General features: G+C 36.4%; 1 protein-coding gene across 2 annotated transcripts in view; it reads left to right on the top strand.

The window, feature by feature from the left end:
- Positions 1-27,360, top strand: part of COL10A1 (collagen type X alpha 1 chain) — a 39,938-nt gene that overhangs the window by 9,345 nt on the left and 3,233 nt on the right. Inside the window, exon 2 of one of the 2 annotated variants that reach the window (XM_026844051.1) lies at positions 22,973-23,126. In XM_026844051.1, the coding sequence (XP_026699852.1) occupies positions 22,988-23,126 (139 nt within the window). In that variant the 5' untranslated portion in view covers positions 22,973-22,987. Of the gene's footprint in view, positions 1-22,929; positions 23,127-27,360 lie in introns of those variants that run through there. The other variant, XM_026844052.1, reaches the window with a different exon arrangement.

Below are 27,360 nucleotides of genomic sequence, written 5' to 3'. Positions count from 1 at the left end.
ATAGCTTTATGCAGTCCCTCTGTCCTACTGAAAGAAGTAACTGGATGTAAGGTTGTTCAAAAAGTCATACAGAGAAATTTTATTGTTATGATGAACCATGTTGAAGCAAAATTTCGTATTGGTTATTAACTCTCACAACCACATTGCTCTTCTAGTTCTGGAAAAGGGTTAATTCTGCTTTCATCAAAATATAATGTCTTTTGTCCATTACACATAAACCTTTGACAATTAAAACCAATGGAAGATAGCAGTGGACTTCTCATATTTATAACAATGACCTAAGTGTTCAACAAACAATTCCAACCAGATGCTATTTTCATTTAGTTCTATGTAGCCAAATGGATTACAAGAGATATGGCTTGTTTCCCTTTATCCTTAAGCATACACAAACAGACAATGCAATAACTACATAAGTAATTATGTGATACTGTACAGAAATATTCTTTTATATATAGGAAGCGAGAAAAAAATAAATGTGGATTTAAAAAAAGGCTATAATAAAATATGTTGCTGATAATAATAAATTAAAATTTGAACAAAATTAGAAAAGCCAAAAGAAAGTGACTAACAAAGGGTGGAATGTGCAAAGGAAGGAGAAATAGAAGGGGCAAACTGTTAGACAGATATATGCCTTGTTCCTTTTCATGATGTGTTTTGTGGTAATTATGTATTTTTATATTTCATCACATCATTTCAGAAAATCTAAGCTGAAACTCAAAATGCAGTGAAAAAATACCAATTTATGCATTAAGCAATACAAATTAAAAGGTATTCGCCAACCAGTTGACCTGCCATAATTTGTGGACTTCAGTCCTCAGGCAAACAAAATAAAAACTTCATTCCACCTTCAGAAGAACTAGTATCCTCCCAGGCCAAACTCAAACCACTGTTAATAATTAGAATATTTTATCCATCCTCAGTATTAATATAAATTTTACTCTTTCTTTCACAAACTGCTAAGTAAACAAAATAGGTCTGCATGAGAGTAAGTTCAAACAGTACTACTCAGATGATAATTATTTAAGTCTACAAATAATCAACAATCACCTGCCAATAGTATCTTACACTCTCAGCTAGGAAAAAATACACTTTCTCTACTACCACAGTAGTAGTAGTAGAACCACAGTTTCGTATTTTAATACTTTGAGTTCAAGTAAGCAAGTAGTACTGTTCTTTCTTGCCCACTTTAAAAAGTTTTAATAGACCTTTCCGCTCACTTAACATTGTTAGCCTCTTGTACCATGTCTACTTAAAGCTCCTGCAGCCAAAGGAAACATGTTGTGTTTCATGAGCAAAGGCCAGTTTGGAAGGAGAAATTTACTAGTTGACCATATATAACTAAGTTGGAATGGCTAAATTAATGATGGGAAAATATTTCTTAGTCTTCTGCCACCTTTTCCAGGTTGAAGGTTGCCCTCCTTTCTCTCTCTCTCTCACTAAAAATACACACACATACATACACGTAAAATGTAATTTGCTTTCAATAAAAGAAAATGAAGACCATATGAAAAAATGAAACCAAGCCACAAACTTCCCAGCCTCTCACAATAATAATTAAAAGAGCTTCAGGGAAAAACATATTATAAAGATTTTCCAACAACAGCTTTTTTGAATGAAAAGTACTTTTTAAAAAGAAACCCAGATTTTAAAATATTATTGAGATTTTTTTCCATTTGTGTGGGACAGAGGGAATTTAGTTACTGAGGAATATAATGACATTTTCCAACAGCTCACTTCATCAACCATGTCACTTTTATCTCCATTCACATAAAACCCATCAGATCTTGCATATAACTGCTTCTGCTGCTCTTACAAGGCATAACAGCTTATTTCTAGCATTGCATTAGTAGCACTGTAAATCAATATTCTACATTTCCCTTAGACTACTTTGAAACTAATCCATGACAGGATGAAAATTATGCATATATGATAGATTGAACTAGGCATTAAATTGGAGCAGCACTAAACAATTTGGACACTTTTTTTTTTTTTTTAATCAATACCTACTCTGGGCAAAACCGTATTCTACAGAATTAAGTCAGGCTAGTATAAAATACCTCATTGTAGCCAACACTGCAAGTATCAAAACTGTGGTTGGTCTTCAAACAAAGCATATTATGGTGTTTTCTGTTCCTCTACCTTTTTTGATGTAGTTTTTGAACTATACCTATTTATCTAACTGCAACAGGTAGAAAAAGTAAAAAACTATTCAGGACTGATTATCTTGGATTTTTTTTTTTTTTTTTTAAATTCTCATCAAATTCACTTTTGAGTCCCAAAATTTGTCTCTCAGAATAGCACTGGCTGATGTAATAGTAGATACTAATACATGTTTGGAGGCTCCTCCTGCTGTAAATCAGTCCCAAAATATCGCTTCTATCAGTACAGCATCAAACATTTTTAAAAGATAAACTGTCTTCTGCGACTCTCAACCTTCTTTATGGAGGGAAAAAAAAGTTACCATCACACTAACTCAAAAGATTATTGTGCTCTGAATCATGTGAGCAGTTTGTGCAACTATATGGGCCTGTTCATGTGCTGTAAGCAGAACTTGTTCAGCTGAATCAGTAACTAAATGCATGAGTCAACTTTTGAGCTAGAGAAGCTGGCCCTTATACTATTATCTGGACTAGCCTTTTTAGGAGACAAAGACTAATGCTACCTAATGTCACATACACAAATACTTAGCTGTTCACACTGTTTAGTGTGTAAAGCAGGGCTTTTGATATCTACATTTCCAGAATACTAACAAACTACATCTGTGTAAAATGAGGGAAGACAACAGCTTCTAGAGGTCTTAGAAATGAGGCTGTGGGGTTTTTTATTTCTAGCTTCTGGGTTTTTTGTGGGGTTTTGTTTTGGGTTTATTTTGTGGGTTTTTTTTTTTTTTTTTAATGTAGGACAATCATGGAGGTTACTCTAAAATCCCTATTTTCTATATAGAAGGGGACCTTTAATTCATAAGGACTCTTGTCCTCTTTTCAGTCTTTACTGTTTGTAAAAACTGCAGTAGCTCTCATTTCTCAGAAAAAAAAGTATTTCATATATAAGTTTAACTACGACAGATGTTCTCTGTTAAAAGGAAAATATCTGCTTTTCCAATGGGTGTGGAAGTATTTATCTTTCACTTTCTTTAAAATCACTCAATCACCAAATGAAGTTCTAGGAACGCAGTATAACAGGCACCAAAGCTGTTCTTTCTGCTCCATAGCATACTCCATAATTGGTTATGCATATTTGGTACAAACCTCACCATTTGCCACATAACAACTAGCATATTTTGCAGTTCAGAATGAAAAAGTTCTGAAAATCCTGTTCAAAATCCTAAGCACACTCAATAGGATTTCCAGCCTCCCCACTCATCCAGCTTCAAAGCCGCTTTCCCCCAAGCATCCAACAGAGAAATGCTGCGTGGAGGAGTCTCCTGCCAATTCCCACTTTTGTACGCTCTGGCATTTCAATGGAAATAGTTTGGTGTAAAAGAAAAAAAGGTTTTTTTCCTTTGCAGTAGCATTATTTTTCCACTCCTCTTGTATTTTGTAATGGTACAACTATTTCTTTATACTGTAATTTGATAATTTATTTTTAAGTGACCAGAACTGGCAGTTCTACACGTTCTGTTGGACACAACAGAGATATCTACATAGGCAGGTGCAACCAGACTCTGCTTACACCCTGAGCTAGCCGCATACAAAACACTGGCCTGGAAGCAGTTGCATTAGCACGGATGCCCGCTCACTAACACAGGTATCGGTGCTCAGGTGATGCAGTTGAGGACTGCTTCACATCTAGCCAGCTTCTGCATAAGTGCAAGAGTCTGGTGCCAGCTGCATAGACACATCCAATGTGCTCAGAGGCCCAAATATCAAAAAGCAGAATTTGCTTTGTGTAGCTGGCCAGAGGCATGAAATATGCTGCGGAGCATACTCCTTCAAAGCTGCAGCTGCTAGAAAAAAGGCAACCTCCCAGTAACTCAAATGGAAGCACAACAAATCTAACAGGGTCAACTACACATTATCAGTGGAAGACATGATGTAGCACTTGTGAGGAGTTAATAATGACAGTCAGAGGAAAAGTACAACGTGCTACCACAGTCTCAAATAGAAGCTGGCATGCCAAATTTATTTGTGTGCATTTGGCAAGTCACAGAAAGGGTTTTATATCCACTCTTTTGGCCAAAAAAAAGGAGCTGTTTTGGTGGCTCTCAGCAGAACTTGCCAGATGCAGGTTCAGTCATGCATCTGTCAATAGAAACACTGTGAAATGCTTCATGTAGGTCATGTAGGCTTTGGGCCTGCCAGGTTTGACAGCATTCCTTTGTTGACTTGTATTTGCTGCCACAGTCTTATTTCTACCTTAGCCTTTCCTGTTTAAACTCATTTTCCACCTTGAAAGATACACTTCAGACTAATTTAGCAGACTATCCTAATAGAAAACCTTTGACAAGGACAGGACTTTTGTCAATATGGACAAAGTCAGGATCCAACAGACTCTACTTACAGATGCAGGGGGCCTGTCTAGACATTTGCTCAAGTGAACAGTACAGTCTGTCATTCTGTTCCCCATCATTTACAAAGGAGATGAGTTTTAGTGTCTAGAGTCTGAAATAATTTTGAAACTACTCGTAATTTTGCTTTTGGGAACAACTCTGTACCGAAGTATAACGAATGACTTAGCTGAGTGCTATACATAAAAGCATTAATTGATACTTCTCAAAAGATGATTACCTTGTTTAAAACTGTTTTAGAAAAAAGAAAAAAGAAACTTGAAAAAAGCAAAGATTTTGATGCTCCTAAGGGTAAAGTTTCAAGAAAAGTTCAAGAAATGTTCCTCGAGGAATGGGTATATATTTTCTATGTAATTTCATAATTTTTCCTGATTAATTTTTTACATCACTTTTCCAAAATTAATATTTTGTAATAAAAATTAAATTTATTATTTTTATATATGGCCTAAAACTGGCATTGAAAACAAATACTGAAAATTAAGTCATGCCAGATCACTTTTCATATCCATATATACAAAAGATGTCTTTTATAAAAAAGCATATTTGTAAAATTTATTTGTGCAAGTTCATTGTCCAATTTGTATACTTACATACAGTATATGCAGATATATACAAGCATATTTTAATAGTAACACATGTGCTGTATCCAAAAAAATGTATCATAGCTAAACAAGCAGTAAGACAGGATTAAAATCTGATCAAAAGATTATATGAACATGGAACCACTGTACTAATTTTCAAAGCAGTATTTCAGAGAGAGAAAGTATTCTCAAAGTACTTAAACTAATCAAAATCAAGTTCCTTGGAGATACAGGACAGATTGAGTGTGATGATGTAGCCATCTATGATGGTTCCTGATGTGTAAATTCTTCCAAATCAAAACAATACTAGATAGTTTTACAAAGTTCAGTTTTCCTTGCATAATAAAATAGTATTGTACAGTACTGTAATGCAGTATTCACAAGCAAAAAAAAAAGCTCCTGGCAAACATTGGAAAGATGTGATAACAAATCATCTAAAGGGAGCTCCCCTGTGTGGTCTGAAGTAGGAATTCTCCTCCTGAGAATCAGAAACAGTGTGTGAAGCAACCAGAGTAACGCACAGCTAAATAAAGGCTAGGATGTTATGTCCTTAAAGATATGCTTTGGCAGAAACAGAAACTACTGGGCAAGCTTCTTTGTCTTCTGTTATGACAGTCAGAATGAATTACTGTAATGACCCTGTCTGGCTCTAGCCACTGAAAATATTTAAAAGTATGTTTTGCTCAAGGACGAGTAAGCTGGAGACACATGTCAAAACTCGAGAATTACTGGGAAACCCGGTGGTGATTTCTCAGATAGCAAGAAGGCTCTTCAGTCTCACTGTGTTTAAATAAAATTGAAGAAAACAAGTGACTGAGCTACTGCAAGAAGAAACCCGGAATGAGTGGCATATCATAAAAATATCCGTTTTGTTTCCTTTTGGAAGATCTCCTGTCAAGTTCACAGACAAACAAAAGAGAAGCGCCCTGAATTCCAAAGCTGACCTGATCCAGCAGACAGCATTCTTGGGCTGTCATCACAGCAGAAATTTTTCATCACAAGCCTGAGTCACTCTACAGCTTCTCAGAGTTAAAAGCCAAGAAGCAAGTTTTTCTTTTTGTGTGCATACAAGCAAAATGAGTGAGAAATTTAAAACTTAATTTTTATCCAGTACATCCAGGCTAGCACTGAAACTCAGATGGTCTTCAGTTCTGCTTAACCGTAAAGATGCTATTTAAGACAAGACATGCTTCTTAAAACAGCAGGACAGAAATTATAATAAAAAATTAGAAAATCCAAAACTTTCACCTAGAGTAGATCGTGGTTCCTTCTGAAGTTTCAGGATTGTTGGCTTTTATCTCAGGTTGCATTTTTATGGAAACATATTTTACAGTGAGTCAATGGACAGAGCAGCATCTTTGGTGGCCTAATGATAACTAAATATTGAGTTTTAGATATACTATTTTTGAAGAGATGTAAAATATGACCTCAACTATGTGCTAGTTAAATTCTATTTAAAATCAGTGATTCTATGTCAATATGGTCAGACAGTTTGCAGCAAGAATAAAGTACAGTGTACAATGCAGCAGTTTCTTGCTATCTAAAGCCTCTATTCTAGCCAACTTCAAAAATGTATTTCCTTCTCTGTCTGGGCCTCACTTTTCAAAAAAATTACTCTCACCCTACTCATGCTGCTTGGCTCCAAGGAAGCCCTGCTTGAAATGAAAGAGTATCAAGAGCTGATATAAGGAGTGGCAATACATTCTTCCATCCATGCCATGCTGAATGACATAGATAGAACACAGTAAAGAGTACAAGGAAGCATCAAATACACAGAGAAGCAGACAGCAAAGCCAAAGGGTATGGAAGATGGAAAGAAATGCATAGGAATAATCACTGAAAGAGATAAGCCTTCACTTCTAAAATGTATTGCTTGCATGTTTTAGGCATGCAGCGTTCATATTTCTAGTTAAAACCTAACGGCATTCCCCATTTACACCACTTCCATCAGCTGAGATAGTCTTCAAGAGAAGAAATCCTGCCACTCTAATGGGAGTGAAAACACATTCTGATGTGCTGTTGGAAAGAGGACAGCCTGAAAGCAAAGCAGGTTTCCTTTGTTGTTTGATCCATAGCATGGGAATTAGTCAAACATCCTGGGGAATGAGATAACACTAAGAATTCAGAAGTGACCAAAATGGGTTGAATCATAACATCTGCCTATTCTACTATCCTGTCTCAAACAGTTGCCATAAGCAGATGCTGAGGGAAGGGTCGGAAAGAACATAACACTGAAGTCCAAAGAAATAAAATTAACTCCTTCCATCTTTCACTGCCTAACTGTTCTAAATAGGAACCATAATACAAATGTGGTCATCTGTATGATCTCACCCTCCTCCATCAGTGACTGTACTTAAAACTGCATTTTAGGGAGTTTTGACTAAAGTGTGGACAGCACTCACCATGATTTAGCCCTTTTGGGTGGTTCTGCCTACAGGGAGCTGATGCCATTCATCATCAGTGGACACTAAGGGCCAGATGCAAAGAGTGATGCAGGCATTACAGAGCATTCAGTACTGCAGTTCACTGAACAATGTATAAAGTGACACCTTTAAGGATGAATTTATAACTGTCAGTACATTGAGTGCCAGAATGCCTCAGTCAGCCACCTGGAGAAAGGCATGCATCTGGAATCTCCAGCCTCACCTGAGGCTGAAGGACAGCAATCAGTTGCCTCTATAAAAGTGGTATTCAGAGAATGAAACTGCCTCCATCATTTAGGACTGAGTCTATTTGGGGCATGGGCTCAATGTCTTCTCACTGCCTAAACGGAAGTAATTTTCTGAGTACTTCAAGTACCTACAAAACTTAAGTCAAAATCCGTGGTGCCTAACAAGGCAGCAGTTTGCAAAGGGATCAGTTCTACTGATTGGAGGCAGCACTCTGCAATAGACACTCCCACTCAAATCCCTTTCAGTGTTATATTTTCCGGTAGAAACTAATCCTCACTTTGTTTTCAGAATTAAGAACTTCAATGCTTCGAGAAATTAAGGCCTACAGTGAGTATTTTTATGAGCATGGAGCTAAAAATTTTCAGCATGCCCTCTTTTCTTACCTTCTCATAACATGACTGGAGTAGATTTTCTTTCTCGTTTCTCTTCTGCTTCTACCATTTATTGCTGATCAGCCATGACTCCCGCTCTTGGTGCAACTCCCATTCTGCTGTACCCTGGCCCCCTGATACTAATTCCTTCCTGACTGGAAGGGGAGATAAAACATATCCCTAATTTTCCAAATTACTGATCCTGTCTGACAACTCAGGCTTCCCAGACGAACATAGCGCACAGTAATCCTGAGGCCTCTGAGAGAGGATCTACACTTTAGGTTACCTATGAAACAAAACTCCCTGAAAGCATTGTGTTTACTGCACATGAGCACCATGACTTTGAAGTGCACAGTATGCAGGCAGCAAGGTCTAACCTCTTTGGACAGCATTGGATCTATGGACTAAGAGACTACAGTATGAACCAAGCTCACTGATATACAATGTTCTGTACTTTATTTACCATTTTAGCTGCTGCCATTGAAACAGTAGTGGATATATATATGCTCCATTGACATCCACGATTCCTGGCACAAGGGCACTAAGAAAAGCTGAAGGTCCATATAATCATGAAAATCCTTAATACCTGCCTAACTACAGTATCCAGGAGGAAACAAAGGGCAGGGAAAAAAATGAAAACACTCAAACAAATAAAAAACCAAAATAAACAAAACCCCCCCCAACAAATAACTACAGAAGAAAGGCTGTTACATTCTGGTTATTTTGAGAGGTGAAGCTAAAGAGTGATCACCTACACATATGTGCAGAGCTTTAAAACTAATCCTCTCTGTACTTACATGCTATAATGACCAACCAGTTTCCAAAAGAAAAGCATCTTACAACGCCACCCCCCAAAGCAATGCACCCCGAAAGATATATTGATATTCCTAACCATATTTATAGTCTTCTACAGATTATTTTGACATACATATATATAAGAGGATACCAAATCAATAGTCCAATCAGCTCCAAAATATAGTGAATATAGAAAGGATTTCTAAGTTCTCAATATTGAAGGACAACAACTATAATTCAGAGCAAACACTCTGTACCAGACCGAAGAAAACAAATGCCAGACCTTGGGAAAACAGACTTAAAAAACCCCAGGTTTTACCAACTTTGCCCTTGTTTTTTATACTTCAAAAGTAAAAAACACAGTTCTTTAAAGAGCGCCAGGAACATTGTAATACTTATCTTTAAAAGGTTCTCCAGACACAAACCTTGTAAATGATTGGGATGAAAAAAGAGAAGAAAATCCATTGGGAAGAGATGGCAAGTCTGAACTTGGTACTTGTGAATTTAAACTTTTCAAAAGCACTAGTTTCTTACTCTTAGGAACTGTTTGGCAAGAGGTTCTCAAAGGAAGGCAAATGTCAATAATGAGAGAGAATGCAGAGATAAGTGATCATGCTTTAAATAATAGTTACAAAGGGCACACAGGAAACATTTGTATTCTTGGCTTTTTTTCTTGTGAAGATTTCATTTTAATTCATAGTAATTTAGTCTTAATACACAGCACTTTCTACACCAGTTTTTGTAGATTAAACAGCTTTTAATCATATTATTATATCTTTAATAGTATTAATAATTAAAAGATTGTGAAAGTAGTTTTTCTCAAAAGAATGATGCAATAAATTGTAAAAGCATAAGAGGAAAGAGTTTAACCATTAAAATAATTACCTGTTGTTATAACGTGGTTTGCTTCAGTCTCTAGTGGGAAGTGTGATGCTTCCTCAAGATTAGGTTTTCAGACAATTAAGACATGGTCAAATTTTCACCATTCCAACTCCAATTTCTTATACCTCAGGCTTTTGCTTTTTCAGAAAGATCTGTTTAAAACTGTTTGTCCATTCTTTAAAAAAAATATTGAGAAAAAAGTCTCTACCCTCATTCTGTACATCCATCTTGCAAAGCAGCTTCAAGACCTCCATTCTTTCCATAGGTTTGGAATTTGTTACATATTGGTGTAATGTGCAAAATACTCATTCTTGCCACTGCCATGAAATTCTATATAATTATTATACATTTCAGATTTCATTTGTACAATAAAAACTTATTAGCGTTTGGCAGCTAAATTCTCCAAAGAGTCTATTTATATGTTCAGCCTGAGACCTCACACCTACTTAGCTTCTTAATGGACCACCCTCCAAAAGAAACAGACTGTGCATAATATAATTGCAGCTGCTTTGTCCTCCAAGATCAAGAACACAAGTTTGAGATGCTTCTCATGTGCCTTTTAGGCACATGGCATAAATGCAGAAGTGCTGTGCTGTAGGGGTACAAGGAGCTGGTAAAGTTTTGATGGGCTATAAACTTGACTTCAGAAACTCAGAACTATGTTCTTAGACTGTTTAAAAAAATTATTTTCTATTTAATACAGATTTGGGCCATACATACCCTTTAAAAAACATCAGAGGCCTGATCCACGTTTGCATAAACCAGTCTAGACCCCACTGTCAGAAAAGGAATATTCTACCTCACATGCCACTGTGCAGTCATCTTAAATTTAAATATATGCCATAAGTCCTTGGAACTAAGTTGGTTGTTGAGACCCAAAGAGCCCTACAGTCCTTTCCTGAACATAAATACAACTGAGGACAAAAAATGTCTCATTTTCATAGACATTTTAGACGCAGACCATAAAATAACTCCAAACACAAAATATAGTCTTAACCATTTGTTTAGCAGTTGTATACATGTAAGTATTCAAAATAACTGCCCACAGCTATTAGACACAAAAACACATGTGTATCTATGTGTCTAAGATGTCATACTGGTCCTTCAGGTAACATACGAAAGGAGGACTCCAAGGACAGCATATTAACAATTCAGAAGAGAGGCTTCTCCCGGGGGCTTTGAACAAACAGCCTGAGGCAGTTTTCCATCAGAACAGCCAAATGGTAGTGTGGCCTGTGCTATCCTTCAAGAGAAGGAGAGTTTAAAAATACTGAAATGTTAACTTAATCCCTACTCTTGAAGCTGCAGAAGTCAACTCACAACCTAAATAGGTATTCTGTTCCTTTATCTCTAATGATTGGTTTTGACTTTTTATTTTAAAAAGTTCCCATGAGCCCTAACTGTGAGATTCATGTGTAATATCACTGTGACAGTTTCTCATCAAATTCTCTAGAAACTACAGTTTGTTTTATTACAGAATACGAATCTTTAGGTTTTTCAAGGTCTTTCTCTGCTTCTAAAAGGTGATCCAGTAGAAGTTTACTCCCAAAGCAGGTTTAGAAAGAACATGACAAAACCATGTCCATTACCCTCATTAAGTTTGTAAAATAGATCTTCCTTTGTCAATGCAAAAGTTTGTCTTATCTTTATTTGGCATTTTTGAGCCCTAGAAACTGGAAAAAGTATTAAAGTTATCATATACTATTATTAAACAGGTTTTTTTTAGGGTTGTCTGGAGATTTTTTCACATATTAAAGAAATTCTGCTCATGCTCCTGCCAGCTCTCAGTTTCCCAGCAGTGCTGACACTCCCCACATGTCTAGCCTAAATATATTTTCCCTTAAAGTACCTGCAAACTATTGGTGCACAAACAAACAAAAAAACCTGTCCTAAATGACATGAGTGTCTCAGGGACAGAGTACTGCATGAAGACCTCAGCAGGAGAAGTCTGCCAGAAACTTAGCATAGATCACATAAACATCCTGCGGTCATCAGCACAGCCCAAGGTGGAATCCAGCTCTCAAAACCAATACAATTTATGTACACAGGACATACCAGAAAAGATCTGGATTTAGACAGGTATAAAAAGGAGCCAGAAGGAAAATATCCTAGTAATGTTAATTTTACTTTTACTCTTACTTACTAATATGTAGGTAAGAAAATACATCCCACCGTAGGTCTATAGACACAGGAGGTCTATTTTCTGAAACAATAAGCTCTCTTTGAATGACCTAACATGAATTCTCAGTGACCTAATGTTTTAACAGACAAACAGTGTTATGTTTAGGTCCTGAAAAAGGGAGAATGTTTAAAGATGTTCAGCTTTAGATAAAAATATTTCAAGCTGGCAAATGAAAGGCTTTCAATCCAAAAAACAAATTCCAAAATTCATTCCTATAACTTCTACTGAATTTGCAGATGGATCTTCTGTATATAAGGATCCTTTTTGATTCTCCTGTATCTAAATCTAACACTGAAGTCCATTTCTCAGTTATCCAAAAAATGTGAAGTACCTTTAAAAAAATTAGCTAGCATACAGAATGCGATTGCAAATACAAAACCAGAATTTTGCCTTGTTTCTAGCACAGAATTGGATAACCAGATACTAATTGAATAAGCCAAGCAATAAAGCAAGATTGAACTGGGTCTACCAGATTTAATGATAAATGATGTGATGAAACAAGCATGAATGAAATGTATCAAGCAAAGCGTAGATTCCGTATCAAGTAAGAGCATTCATTTTAACCCTACCGTTACAGATTCCACACTTTTTTTTTTTTGGTTGAAAAATAATTTATAGCATGGCAAGCTGTGTCAGAACCTTTGGGGTTTGCATACATGCTCCCTTATTTTCTACATATTGAAAAGCCCTCCTAATCATCATATATTTTCTTCTTCTGTGGACAAGTAGTTATACTAGCTCTCAAACTGGAACCTACAGCTTGTGGGTGACCAAAAGGGAAGATAACAACTTAAGTTACACCTTTCTTCATTTCTGTCTGAGGTGAATCTGTAAAGAACTTCAAGGTACTTAGATATTCACTGCAAATTTTGATCAGTTCCCACTCCCTTATACTTCAACGCTATATCTGCAATGATTAGATATATTCCCTAGCCAGGCAAAGTACATTTAAGAAAAGTACCATTTTAAAGCTCTAATCAGAAAACTGATGAAATTTGGACAAACTAATTCCTTTGGCAAAAGTTTTCAAAAGTTGACTTTCAAGTGCTGTAAAGACCTACTAAATACTTTCAGTAGTGAGAATAAAATGAAGTTAAACAGTTTCATACTCAAACTATAGTAAGTTTCAAACCTCGGTCACAACAGTGTAATATATAGCAAAATAAGCATGCCTAAAATGCAAAGAATATACAATCTCAAACTAGTAGTAGATGGAGATGACTCATTGCCACAACAGCTTGGAGCACAGTGCAAGTTAACCACAAGGCATTTACCCTGCCTTTCCCTCTGGTTTTGTAGCAGCTCAACAGAGGTTGCAGCCAGACTGCTAAATTGAGTAAAACTGTTTCAGCTTTCCAGAACTATGGTCCAACAGCCTGTATAAAGCCAGAAAGGCTGGGTTCAGGCCCAGGTTAAGGCACCTACGTTTAAGGAGGTTTAATTTCCAACTTAGCTGTACCCAAACACCATTTATTTTGCTTGAATTTGTGCATTACATGGGCTTCCATTCACCTTGTATGGTGAAATGCTCTTTCCCATTTCATGTTTTTCCCATTTTGTGAAAGTTTGATCAGAAAACACATGAGAGTTGCAGTGTTTTCCTTCCTTTTATCTCTTGTTACTGAAGAAGCCCATAGGTTCTACAAGATTTGTCAAGATGTTGCATGGGATAACCATAAAATTCAGACTTAACATCACAATCTGGACTACGTTACACAGATAAATAACCCTTTCCCTCCATATCCCATTTCCTATAAGACTCTCTTTCCTACCCTTATTTCATGGTCCTAACTCTTTATCCTGGTTATTGCAGATTGGTGGAAGACTTCTTCCACTCCAGACCTGTAGCAATACCAGCACCTCAGAAAATCTTCCTTGAAATCCGCTATCAGTCTTCTGCTGTAGCATATGTCATTAACAGCAGCTGCTGAGAGCAGAGCAGTTTCCTCCTTGCTCATAGATCATGAGATATTAAACAAAACTTTACCTTTATCTACATCCCTAACTACGTGAATGCTAGAGAAACTGTTTCAAGGACAAAATCTGGCTATTGGTTACAAATCACACAGAAGCAAATGGCACATTTGTTAAGGAATCAGATGGGGACCTGGCATTTGTAGATTCAGGTCCCTACACTTCTCTGATCTTTAGTAAATTCATTGAGGTTTAAACATATTCACATTACAGCACTTTAACCACCTACAATCCAAGCAGCCATTACCTTTTCATAGCTACATTCTTTAGCTGTGACAAAGTCAAAGGTACAGTCAATTTACTGTGAATGTCCAGAAAGGTTTAACAACTCCAGTGGAACCTGCAAACCTAAATCCAAGAGTAACACACTCAAAATCTCAAAGCAATTAATTTTTGCTTGGAAAGTTACCCACTTTTTACTTCTGTATGCAGCAGAAATAAATTGGACTCTTATGCATTAATTCTGTGGAGATCATTGTTTACATCTCTCCATCAATGATTGCAGAATTCAGCTAACATCACCTCCGAATGGAGGTCACTTTTTGGTTTTAGCTTTGCACCACTTACCATAGTAACAGCAGGGTCAGAAAGTATCATATTTGGAAACAAGCTGGCAGTCTGGTCAGGTTGCCTGTCATGAGTTTAGGAGTCCCTATCCTTCCCTGGTGTATGGATAATTTTTTCTATCAGGAGTCTGGGAAGTATTTACCTGTTCCACATACGAACCACTTTTATATAACTTTCAATCCTCAAATCTTTGAACATGAGAGCCTACTGGTTAAAGTACTTTTAAAAAATAATCCTATCACACTTATGAAATGCAGGAGACATTGAAGCTTGTGGATTTGAGTCCAGATAATACAGCAAGTGTCACCTATAAAACTCTGCAGTCCTGTAATTTTCTGTAATAATAAAAGTAGCCACTTCATTAGCACTTTATTACAAGCGGGTAATTATGACTCTCCTTTATGACAATGTAATGCTTGTAAAAATCCAATCTCAGCTAAGTGAAACTAAAACCAGCCCTATTAATAATCATGAGGAATGATTAGGCTCCATGGACTCGAGCTTATTTTTCATAAGGGAGAGAGTATAGAAAGTTTATATGCACCCACCAACAGAACTTTCCTAAGTCTCAATTTAAATAAATTAGAAGAATACAGCAATATTTAAAATGCCAGAGTTAAAAATCCAAACAAATGCCTTATTTTTAAAGTGAACTCAGACAACTTTTATTTGTTCTGGCTGTAGAAGTCTGGATTTCCCCTCACACCCCCTTTGGCACCTGTTTTTAAACATGAAAGTTTAAAAACAACTCTGTGCCAATTGTCCAAACCACAGCAGGTAGTAAAGTCAATGAATGAGGCTATTCAGCAGGCTGACTACCTGCTCCAGTAGGGACACTTGAAAAAGCAGCTCAGTTACACCTATTTTTCACAAACTATTTGGAAGAAAGATTCCCCTAATTAGGGGATACCTGAGGAAGCTGCTTGAACTTTTTCACCTTTGGGAAAGTAGGAATAGTTTCCATCCTTCTTTTACCAAGGCTTCTACTTTATTCACTGTGGTCCAGAGGAGTCTGACAGAAACTGGAGTCCATCAGACACAGAGATAGAACAAGATACTAAATAATGTAATAAAAATCAGAGAAAAATAGAGCATGAATTAAGAAAATATAAAAGTACTCCTCCCAAAGAAAATATGAGTATTTTATATTTTTATGTTTTTATGTGAATGCTCTCTTTACCGTGATATATCAGGTTTTTAAACAAGAACATCAGGAGCTTACTAAAAAAGAAAGAACATTTGCAGTAATCTGTAAAGACTGATTATATATTTCAGGTGTTTAAAAATCATTTTAACATATCCTGTGAAATTGAAAACAAACCTCCCTCCTTCCATCACTCTCAGGAAAGTTCGATTGCATTTTATTCCAAATCAAATTCTTACTAATTCAGCTTACAGAAAACCTTCATGAAGCATTGTATTGACACAACTGAGAGTGCAGTCAACATAAGGCAGAAGGCTGAAAGTGAGCATCTCCAGCCAGAAGGAACTGGAAACCTTTTTACCTGGCTATGTTTAAACAGCTCCACAAACAGTTTTGTGGACCCCCCTTGTCAAAACCCAAAGTCAATTGTTCATATTTGTTTAGGCTATTCAGTGCCCCTTGCAAATTTTTTTCCTAAATTGCACACAAAGTTAACTGGATACTTCTGATCGTTCCCTCCATCAGGAAGATACAAGTCCTGCCATCACCTTCATGTTTACATTTTTTAATTGATCTAGTGGAAATCCAAAGCTTTAAATATATAAACATTTACACAGAAAAGCATTTGTGGGAGAAAGAGTGAGTATCAATAGATAAAAACAGCTTTGCATTTCCACTATCTTGAAAACTGGTCAGTTTTCATTTAAAGCTACACATCTGAGTTTCAAATTAATGCATTTGTTTGAAAAATATTTGTTGGTTTTACTTTCAGAGGCAAGGGCAGGAGGAATAAAAATGAGGGAGGAATAAGATCAGGCCAGGAACATACCTGAGGTACTGGAAAACATCTCTGCTACTAAACAAAAGTACTGGTGTTATCTTTTACTCTAACATCATAAATTATCTAAAATGGATGAAGATTATCTTATATTCATACAAGGATAATGAAATGGGGGCACAGACAATGTAGTATTGTTAGAAAGCATTCATCAAGAATACTATCTGACTCTGAGGAATGTATAACCAGAAATTCATGTCAGTCTCAAAGCTTTCTCTATAGCCTATGTGGAACACATCTTTTCCTGAGGTTTCAGCATGGTTATTCAGTGTCTCTGCAATTTAATTCAGTCAGAATACAATTATAAATATTTAACTGGGTGTCATCTGTTCAAATACACTGCTATACTAAATAGAGCTCTTGTGATTAACAGTTACTTGAGCTGAACAGAACTGGTGACCAGTCAGTTTTTCAGTGCCAGAATAAATACAGACCATCTTTCCATTGCTACTTGAAAGTAGGACATTTATTCAACCACAATTACAAGTATTAAAAGTATAAGGACTTTATAAAAAGACTAGTATGGGACTGTAGGAGTAACACAGTTTCTTTTGGTTTGTTTAAAGAGAGAATTCTTTACCGTTATCTTGAAATAGGAACATAGATAGGACTGCACAGTCCTGCATATTACCTCAACAAGCCTCTATTAACTACAAAAGACAACATGCATTCTGAAACTCAAAAGAAAATTTACTTATTCTGCAATTAGCAAAGTAAATACTTTCTTCACCAACACATTTTCTAGTCAGATGCAGTCCAAGTGGCTAGTGTTGGAACAGAAAATACCCTCCATGAAATACAAAGTAACAATAATTACAAAAGAAGGAAACAACAACAAAAATAAACAAAACCCCCTCAGATTTCCCCCAGCCATTGAATTTACAGTAAGAAGCTAAAAAACCTCTGTATTAGCTTTCCCCATTAAGGTACAGTGGAACACTTTGTTCCTCTGCACTCCCATTGAAGTCTTACCTGGCTGCTATCACAGGAACATGCAGACACTCTTCATCATTGTGTGACAAAAAAGGAAACAGGACAGTTTTATACCATGCAGTATGAGATGATTTAGGAGCTTCCAGCATGTCATAAAGCGCACCACAAACTAGAAAATCCAATTACCCCTTTAATTTCATGGCAGGCTTTCAAACTCCTCTTAGAAATTCCCAAGCGCCTTTCTCTGAGAACTTAAAATTGAAGACCAGATTGTTTCTTCACCAGACATGGTGCTACAAGCTATCAGAGTCCTTCACAAAATGGTAGCTACCACGAGTTTTGGGTATAAGCACATTAATAGAGGAAAGCTGCTCACAGAGTAGGGTAGAGTCTTCAAAGTTTACTTCAGGCAGATAACAAAACTGGAACTGACAACATCAGAAAGCATTAGTCACAGATACTGAGCCAGAAGCAACAAAATGTGTCCTCTTAACAGTGTTCGGGTTTTATGTCATCAATAAAAAGTTACTCTCAACTTTTCAGACTACTTTTTAAACTACAGGAAAGATCTCCTACCAGCACATTATTGCATCTTTCTTTACAGCAAAGATTACCTAGCCAAAGAAAAGGAGTAAACAAGTCCCTCCAGGTTCCTTGGGTACTATATTTTAACATTAAGTAGTATAAACTACAAAAAAAATTTTCAAAATTAAGACTAAAAACCAATTACTAAAACTGAGACAAATTCTGAGTTAAAGCTGTGAATTATTACTTTCAGAGAACTGTTGAGTTCTTTGAAACTGAGCTCATGGTTTGTGCTTGGTGCAAAAATGAAGATTGCATATTCTAAATCGAAACAGTAAGTCTAGGCATATTTACACTGAAAATCTTCAGCATCAGGAACATATTTAGCCATTTCAAAGTACATCAAGGACCTAGCCCAACTTTTCTCTGAGTTTTGCTTCTCTTTCCTTTTTTTGGGGGGGGATGAAGGTGGGGATGGGGTGTGTGACACGGAGTGGTTGCTTGTTCTATTGCAATTTTAGCCTGTATAAGATGTTCCACACTTCTTCCTTGTAAGCAGTTGCTTACTGTGGGACTCTTTCAAGTCACTTTGTAAGTAATTTGCAGGATTGTGATGATAGTCAGTTCCCATTTCCCAAATGATGGTGTCACTTCTATGTTAATTATGTATGCGTTTTCACGGACTCCGTGGGAGTAAGACACAGAAGGAACAGGGGGTTTTGAAAAACACATGCAAGTGCATGCTTTCCAACAACATTCAACAACAAACTCAATGATCAGAAAATATGGTGAAACACTGAAGGCTGCTATGAAAGGCATTGGAGACTCTCTGATTCCAGTACCTACTTCATATGGTCCACACAAACTCTATTTTGAGTCTTTTTATTGCAGTTAAGATTAGGACTTAAGCTATTACATGTCCATAACATCTACCACGGCTACCTTTACATGGGAAGAAGCAGCCAATACATAACTAAAAAGCAAGTTCTGGAGTGGTGCAATGGATCAATTATCCCTGACCATTATGCTAATGGAATAGGGAGAGCAGGAGGGAGCAAAGACACGTTCGTTTGTAATCAAAGACCACTTTCTAAATACATAAGCATCTGAATGTTTATAATTTGAAAACAGGTATGCAAATAACCTTTCTCGTTTAAAATGTGCTGTTACCATAAATAGGAATGCACAAGTATGTCTACTGCCTGTATTTCAGCACATGCAAATATATACCAAAGCCCACCTTTCTTAAGCATACTTAGAGCTAAATGCATGTCAGTGCTCTGCCAATAAGAAATATCCACCAGCAACAGGAAAAACATACAAAAGCAGTGAACTCCAATTCTACCTCAATTTCCCATACCCACAAAACTCAAAACCTCAAACCAAAGAAGTAACATAAGATAGCACAATAGGGTGGAGCTCAAGTTAAGCACAGGGACAACGGGTTTGCCTGTATATACCTTTTGACCCCACAGTCCTCCCTATTTTTACGGAGGCACACACAGAGATTATTCACCTTCCTGCCATAAGGAGCCAAGGCAGGAAGTGAGGCTGCTGGGCAAATATCAGTGTACATTATTGGTGCTTTTGTAACATAAGTGTGCCTGCTTTGGGGGTATTTATGAATTAGGCTTCAAATTAGCATGAAACTGTGTGCATAAAACTGTGTGCATAAAACTGTTGCCTGCTGTTCTTAACTTTCTTAACCAAATATTGTTAAATTAGCAACAACCACAGTTCCCACTGAGGGCTGTATATTTAAATGTTTTAAAAATCAAAAGCTATTTTTAGATTTATGTGAACCAAAAAAAGGGGCTGGAGTTGCATTTCTTCAAGGAGGAAATAAACTCTATGCCCATATATTTGCTGCCTCTGTCAAAAGTGGATGACTGGATTCTCATTTGAATTTATAGATACTAATTTTTAAATGAAGCACCTTAAGAAGATACAAAAACAACCTGAGGACAAAGCTTCCTTCTCCAAAAGATTAAAAGGGGCTGAATGTACATATGGAGAGTAGAAATGCCATCTCACACAAGAAAACATTCTCTGAAAACCAGTGAGCAGATCAGGCATTCAAGCTTAATGGAGAAAGCAGGTTTCAGTCTGAAGACCCCTGCAGTGGAAATGGTTTATTTACAAAAATAGAACATGATGTTGTTTAGAGGATGGCTAGGAAGAAGAATAGAAGAAATATTCAACAATACATTAAATAAATTATTGCAGCAGTCTAATTCTCAACATTAATACAGCCCTCTAGTAAGCAAAGGTATTATCACAATTGTAAGCAGAATAGACTTGATGGTCCACTGGTCTCTTTCAGTACAGTAACTTGTGTTCTAGGATATTTGCCATAATACATAAAAGCCAAAAAAGTTGTCACTTGAACAGTGTGGAATTAAACAAAGACACAAAGCAGGTAAAATTCAGCCCACGTTAACCTGTCATTCCACAGGATAGCTGCGCAGTTCAGGGCCAGCAGCTCAGTCTTTTGGCCGGAAGGGTAACAGGTGTCCCTTCTGTATCTACCATGCATGAGAACTCACAGTATTTATTAGTATTCCCATAACATGACAGTACTCTTGCCTGATTACAGTATTTCAACAATTGGTATTAGGATATGGGCGCATACATGTTCTTCTGCATAGAGACTGCTTGTACTTCGGCTCCCCAGACAGCTTCCACAAATGGCATAAACTAACTTGAAAAAGAAATACATGCTCCCTTCATCAGGGGAGTAACTTGTAGTACATGCTCATCTTCCTTTAGTAGCAACACATATCATTTATCTTCTCTTTTTCCACTAATCTTTGGTGCAAGGGAAACAAAGAATTTCAAACACATTCAAAGATCTAACTCCTACAAGACCAAACACCTTATAACAATGACAAATTAGTCTTCAATTGGCAAAGGAGTTTCAATACACAGATAATTTATATGTAGGTATTTTTGCTGAGAATGTTTGATAAAAGTGGAGTGCACTATATAATTACTTCTACAGTGTCATCCTAAATGAGAAGGGTTTGTTTCTTCTCTCTTATTTTGTCCTTTGATCTTAAATGTTTCAAGAGTCCCAAACAATTCAAGGACTGAAAGTTACTGCCTATTTAATACTGAACACTAATCAAAGTGATGCTGAAACACTGCAAGATTCCATTATTTATTAAAAAAAATAAATTAGTGTGGATACAATCTATTAAGCAAGACCGGTTTAACAACTTTTCTTCATTTGCTAAAACCAGTTTATAGTCTGAAGAAAAAAAAAAAAAAAGAAAAAAGAGATAAACTGTAATCAAGTTTGGCCCATCAACAGTAAAACAGCAGTAGTTTAAATTTACTAAACTGAAATAATTTAATAGGAAAAACATGCCTCTAGTAAAAGTACAGCAATAACTGCATTTGATTGAACAAACATTAAAGAAAGTTAATTGCTGACTGCAAGAAAAGCTCAAAAAAGCTCTATCAGCCCCAAACTTCAACCTGTTTAACACTTCCAAATTTAAGCAGTATGGATTTCAATATATTTGATACAACTAGACACAGCAAAGTTCTCATAGTATAAGGCAAGATTGCATTCCAAGAATTCATAATACAGAAACATTACTTCCAGAATACATCATATGCGTAGTACTGTACCTTCAGCATAAAACCAGAAGTGTAGAAATATAGTGTGAAGATAATCTCCTAAAATAATAACTGCTTAAAAGTAATCTTCAGGTTCTTGCACAACTCTCTTATTAACATTTTAATTGATTTTAAGTTTGCCACTCATGTCCCAATGAACAATTACTCACATAGGTAGTCTCTACAGAATTTAGGGGGGTTACTCCTGAAAGTAACAGCTCACCAAAGGTCAAAATGTATAGTTCTTTCCTTAAAGCATTTGCAGAGAAATCCAAATGAAGGACTTAATTACCAACCTTACTTACAAGTTCACGATTTTCTTCCAATATTACCCTTCTCAGTGTTAAAGACAGAGGGGCCATAAAATTTTAGAAAATACAAGCTGTGAGCAATACAATTTCATCAACAATAAGAAATGCAAGGGAAGGAAAAAAAAAAAAAAAGAAAAAACTTAACAGGATCTAGGGTGACTGCCCAAAATAACTTCCCCCACCCCTAAAAAACACACATATACACACAGATAATTACTGCTTACTGATTTTTGGGGAGGAGCTTATGCTCAGCAGTCACCCAACTAGGGGGAAAATCGTATAAATACTCAAGGGTGACACTTGAAATCATCAGCTTCTGCTCACTCACTAGTGGCAGAACTCCTCAATAGAGGAGGATTCACTGCTCTACCACTCTGCATTGGAGCTTCACAACATTTTGGTATGTTATGATTTCATTTCATTCTATTTAGTTTTCCACATAACTTCTACAGGATACATGCTTTTTGGCTGGGGAGGGAAGGGGGTTGATATTTAAGGGCCTGTGACAGCATCCTTACTGCCACTGGGGCTATTTGAAAGGCTTCAGATAAAAGCCTGGTTTCATGCAAGGCAATGTGAGACTTTTTTGCCACTGTGATGCCGAAGGAGCCAGGACTTCATGCTTCATTTGCTATAGCATCAGACAGAGGCAATAAGGTCATGGTACAGTACCTATGTATTTCCACTGAAAACTTCATTTCAGGAATTTAGATATATGCAATTCCTGAATTTACTTTTGGAGCCCCAGTATAACTAGGAAAATAACCACTGTTTCTGAAGACAGTGATTTTAAATAAGCTGGCATCTATTTAAAAGGATTCTTTTCCTGAGTGAGACCATTACCTATAACCTATCTATACAAGAGTTCTGTCATTCAAAGTGACAGCAACACTGATTCTCTTTTTCATAGAATATTTTTCACAACTAGTGTGAACAGGAGGAAGTAAGCACAAAACGATGTTACTTTTAACACTAATACTTTAAGAAAACTCTAAAGTTAAACTTTAAGAAACAGAACTGAACAGTTTTTCATTATTAAAAACTTTTTCTTCCCTTTCTAACACAGAACAGATTTGGAAACATGCATTTACAAATATCCTTACTGCTGCTGTTTTGTCTGAACATTGTCCATGGTAGCGATGGATATTTTTCTGAGAGATATCAGAAACAATCCAGCATCAAGGGACCACATTTTCTACCATTCAATGTAAAGAGTCAAGGTAAGTTTATTATTTTTTTATAATAAACTAACATAATTATGTCTAGTGGGTCAATATATCAATGAAGGCCCTTTGTTTATACTATTGGTATTCAATTTTCACTAACAGTTTAGGTTTATTAAAATAATGTCATCATTGCAGAAAGAACTGGTAGCGGCTCAGGTAGTTGCCTCCTATTGACAAAGATGCACACTTGTCACAGAGAAATTTTACACAATAATCACTAAAGGCATATAGAGCAGAAAAAAATCAGAGCTACAGCCCTGATCTTCAGCAGTGGGAAAAATACATGACTGTGTACATAATTATGTACAACATGAAAATTATCCTCAAATTTAACAATAGGCCTGTCATCTACAATATTCAGAAAGCACTTTTACATACTCTTGTCATCTCTACTCAAAAAAGACCTTAGGAGTGAATTTAAATAGGTATCTGATACACATGGCCAACTGATGACCTGTTTGAAGTCCAGAAAGGCAAAATAAATTGATATATAGTCATAAAAATGTGACATAAACCTCTACCTAGTTTTTCCATGAGTGATTTAAGTTTATACTTTTTCAGACTAATCTCACAGTAATATAACAATTCTGGCTTTATTATAAAAGTCCTCTCTATTTCATAAATCAGTCTTATGGCAAGATATAATTGCAGTGTTATACATTGTCACACCTTATTTCTGGATATCCTCTCTGTCCTTGTAAGTCAAATGAATGGCTATACTTAGAATTTGAAGCCATTTGAGTTGTTTTATTTTTCCATGCTTAGGCCAAAGCCATTTTTAAAACCTTGAAATCAAAACTTCTGACTTCCTAGATACTGTTTTTATTTTCTTGATATATTTATTTCATGGATTGTCTCTATTCAAATGAATCATCACTAAAATTAAGAGAACTGAATGTTCATTGTAAACATTCCACACTACCCCCTCCTCCCCCCACCCCTCCCCAGAACAACATTCTTTTCTTTCAGGGATCAACAGGCTATTCAGAATAGCTTTCATATTTGCTGTACCCCATCTACTTTTAGTTGTAATAATCATGCCTGTGCAGAAATGAGGAAACTGACTGAGGGCTCAAAGGAGCATTTGCAGATAAGCTTCTCTTCACCAGAAAAAGGACATTTTACACTAAATCTGCATTAGACAATAAGGCAGCACAACAGAAGCAGATCTGGAGAGCAGAATAGTTGCTGCTTAGGACATGACATCCACATTACCTTCATCTAGGATGTTTTGTTTCAGAATAGCTATAGTCTGATCCTATGGATTGGATGCTCATGAGCAGCATACATCAAGTTCAAAGATGCAGCCCTGGTCTCACCCCAACTAAATCCATCCCGCATGCTCCAAGAATGCTCTGCAGTAAGAGCCAAGTGAAAGCAGCATGGCTGGAAAAATCAGCCCCCCCCAGATGTTCTTCTGGGCTGTACCAAAACACTGTCAACTGTTTAATCCCTTGTCTGAAGCATGAGGACTTTCAGAAATCCTACCAGCCCTCTCAGATTGAATTTAGGGTAGCTGTTTATGTGCCATGTATCTGAAGACTTACTAACTAGCATTCCCATTGAGTAAAAGTTGTATTACCTTCCTGTCCCCTCATTAACTTTTCACAGTGTTTTTCCATGACTTTATTCAGAATCATTTACATATTTTTATTATTTTTAAAGTGAAGTACAATATTTACTTGGTTATCCTCTAACATACTTCACTCACTTCTCATAGTGTTTGTTTTTTCCCCTCTATAGAAAATATCAGGAAAGGGGAATACCAGCAGCAAATTAAGGAAGGAGCAGCATAGACAGGAAATGGGGTGAAAGGGGAAGATGAATTGTCCTGAACTAAGTTTTCACTTTATATACTGCACAGAACCTAATGTGTGTGAAACTTCATATTTAGAATGAGAATCATTATATCAACATGTGAGAGGTGTAAAATGATGTCTGTTTAGGAAAGGCAATAAAGACTATATACTAGACCTCAAAAGCAGAAACAGCCTACAGTTTTACAGAGGTGGGAGTCCAGTCTCCAGTCATTCAAAACTGATTGACAAATCTTCGTTTGGGGAACAATCATCAAAATAAAGGACTGGAAAACCACTGCTATTCCTCAGTCTTGAAATCAAGCATCCTATAGAGGGTTTTTAGAAGAGTTTAAAGAGGGCAGACTGTTAGATAACAATTTATAGTCTGAGACAATCATAGAAGAATAAAACAGGAAACTACAGAACCAAATTGTAACTATTGTCAAGTGAGTTCTTCCATATGGAAGCAGCTCAAGTAGCATATGGTAAGCTTTTCATCATTACTTACCTTTCCTATTTGGTAACCAAACATTGGCTTATAGAGATTTAGTTACCAATAAATTCTCTGGGGGTTTTGTGCAATTTTGTCGAAAAGCAGCCTGGAACAAAAATTTCAGTCTAGGCCCAAACTGGTGACTCAGGACAACATGTATACACCATATAATTTCTGTTGCTAATCAAAACCTATTATAGCCTCATTTAATTTGATAAAATTGTTTTAACAGTTTTACAAATCTTTTTCTTGACAATTCTCCAGTCAGAACATACTTTCTTTAGCGTTACCATTTTTTAAAACTACCAGGACGTAATTTTTAAACCAGTAGCTCTTTGGCTTGAAATCTTTGAAAAGTCCTAGTTGCAAATAATCATTGAATTAAGTCTGACTGTTCAGCAATGCTTAAATAAGCCATTATTGCAGGTTATGTTAAAGTCTTCATACTTAATTCAATACATAAATAGGGTTTGATTGCACTCAGCTAATGTAAACCCAGTTTTCCATCAACATATGTTCCAAGACACATAAAAGAATACCCAACCACTACTTCAATCCTCCTGGTAAAAATCCTATTTCATTGATGTGTTCAGCTGTCCTTTCCTCAGAGGAATTACCAGTCTCTAGACAGCACAATTACCAGATGTTTTAATCTAAAAGCAGCACAACTTTTAAACAATATAGGTCCCCACAGAAAATCTCTATAACATGAACACTGACAAAGCCCTTAGCATCTTATGCAAAAAAGGCAGCATCTACCACCTTGTGAACCTAGGACCGATAGAAAGATGCATCTAAAACATTGTAAAAAGAAGGAGAAGCACTTTGAAGCTAAGTCTGATGCAATTTGCTACCAAAAAGAAAAAAAAAATAATATCAAGTGCAGTAACTGCATGTTACTTAAACACAGCTGAACAAAATGAATGTTGCCCCCCTCTGTAGAAATTAAACTCACACTGACTGCTGAAGAACAAAATACAGTTGGTAGGCCTGGACATAGTTACTTAAGTTATTGTTATGAAAAAGTAGACCTGGCTGGGGTCACTTTTGTCTCCTGCCAAAGTACCCACATAAATACTTGGGTTTTTATTAGAGACAATAATTAGAGAAAAAAGCATTTTCCCCTAATGCTTTGCAACTGAAACAGCATTAGCTCAGGCACTTGTTTAGGTATTTGTATTAAGGCTTTGATCTGACCTGCCTGTGTTCTCTGATGTGAGCAGATAGTTTTTCAAGTTCTATCCATAGATAGAACCTATGTAATAAATTCCAAACCCTCCAGCTGAGTAAGCTGTTTTCTCTGATAGCAGCTCTCTCATCTATGGTGAAGAAAATGTGTCACATGAAAAGAACATTTACATGTCACTTCAACTGCAGGGTATGTTAATTCTGACAGGCTTAAGCCTTTTCCAGATAATTTTTTCATAGGATGTAGTTCTTAAAATTTGCCATATCTTATGTAACCTATATAACAAGAAAACCAATCTGCAATTGTACTCTACTGAATCCGGGAGTTCAGCAGTAAGAAATCCAACAATATCAGTGAGATAACCAAAACTTACTAGACTTATGACTGTTACTCACAGATTCCACAATCTCCTTTGCAGCGGAGAAGGATGTGTGTTTACATTTTAGATTTGTCAGTAAATCACAGACATTGTCAATAAATCATAGACATTTAACAACCTTTCATTTGCTTTAAGGAAGATGAGATAGGAAGGTGTGCAAAGTCATAAGATACACATTTGTGCTGATTTCATACATCAGCAAAATAGAAAAGGCACTCTCTACACTTGGTAGATAAGAAGAATTTCCCTGGCAATATAGGAAGAAAGCTACCTTGCAGATCCAGTTTCAAACCAAAATCAAGTGTATTTCATATGCACATCTCTTTTTTTTTTTTTTTTTTTTAAAGACAGAGGACTAAATGGTGAGA

Source organism: Athene cunicularia, assembly GCF_003259725.1.
Source record: "Athene cunicularia isolate RWA chromosome 3 unlocalized genomic scaffold, athCun1 chr3_part1, whole genome shotgun sequence".
In the NCBI taxonomy this organism is placed as follows: Eukaryota; Metazoa; Chordata; class Aves; order Strigiformes; family Strigidae; genus Athene; species Athene cunicularia.
Note: the sequence above shows the minus strand (reverse complement) of the source record. Positions and strands in the feature narration are given on the sequence as shown.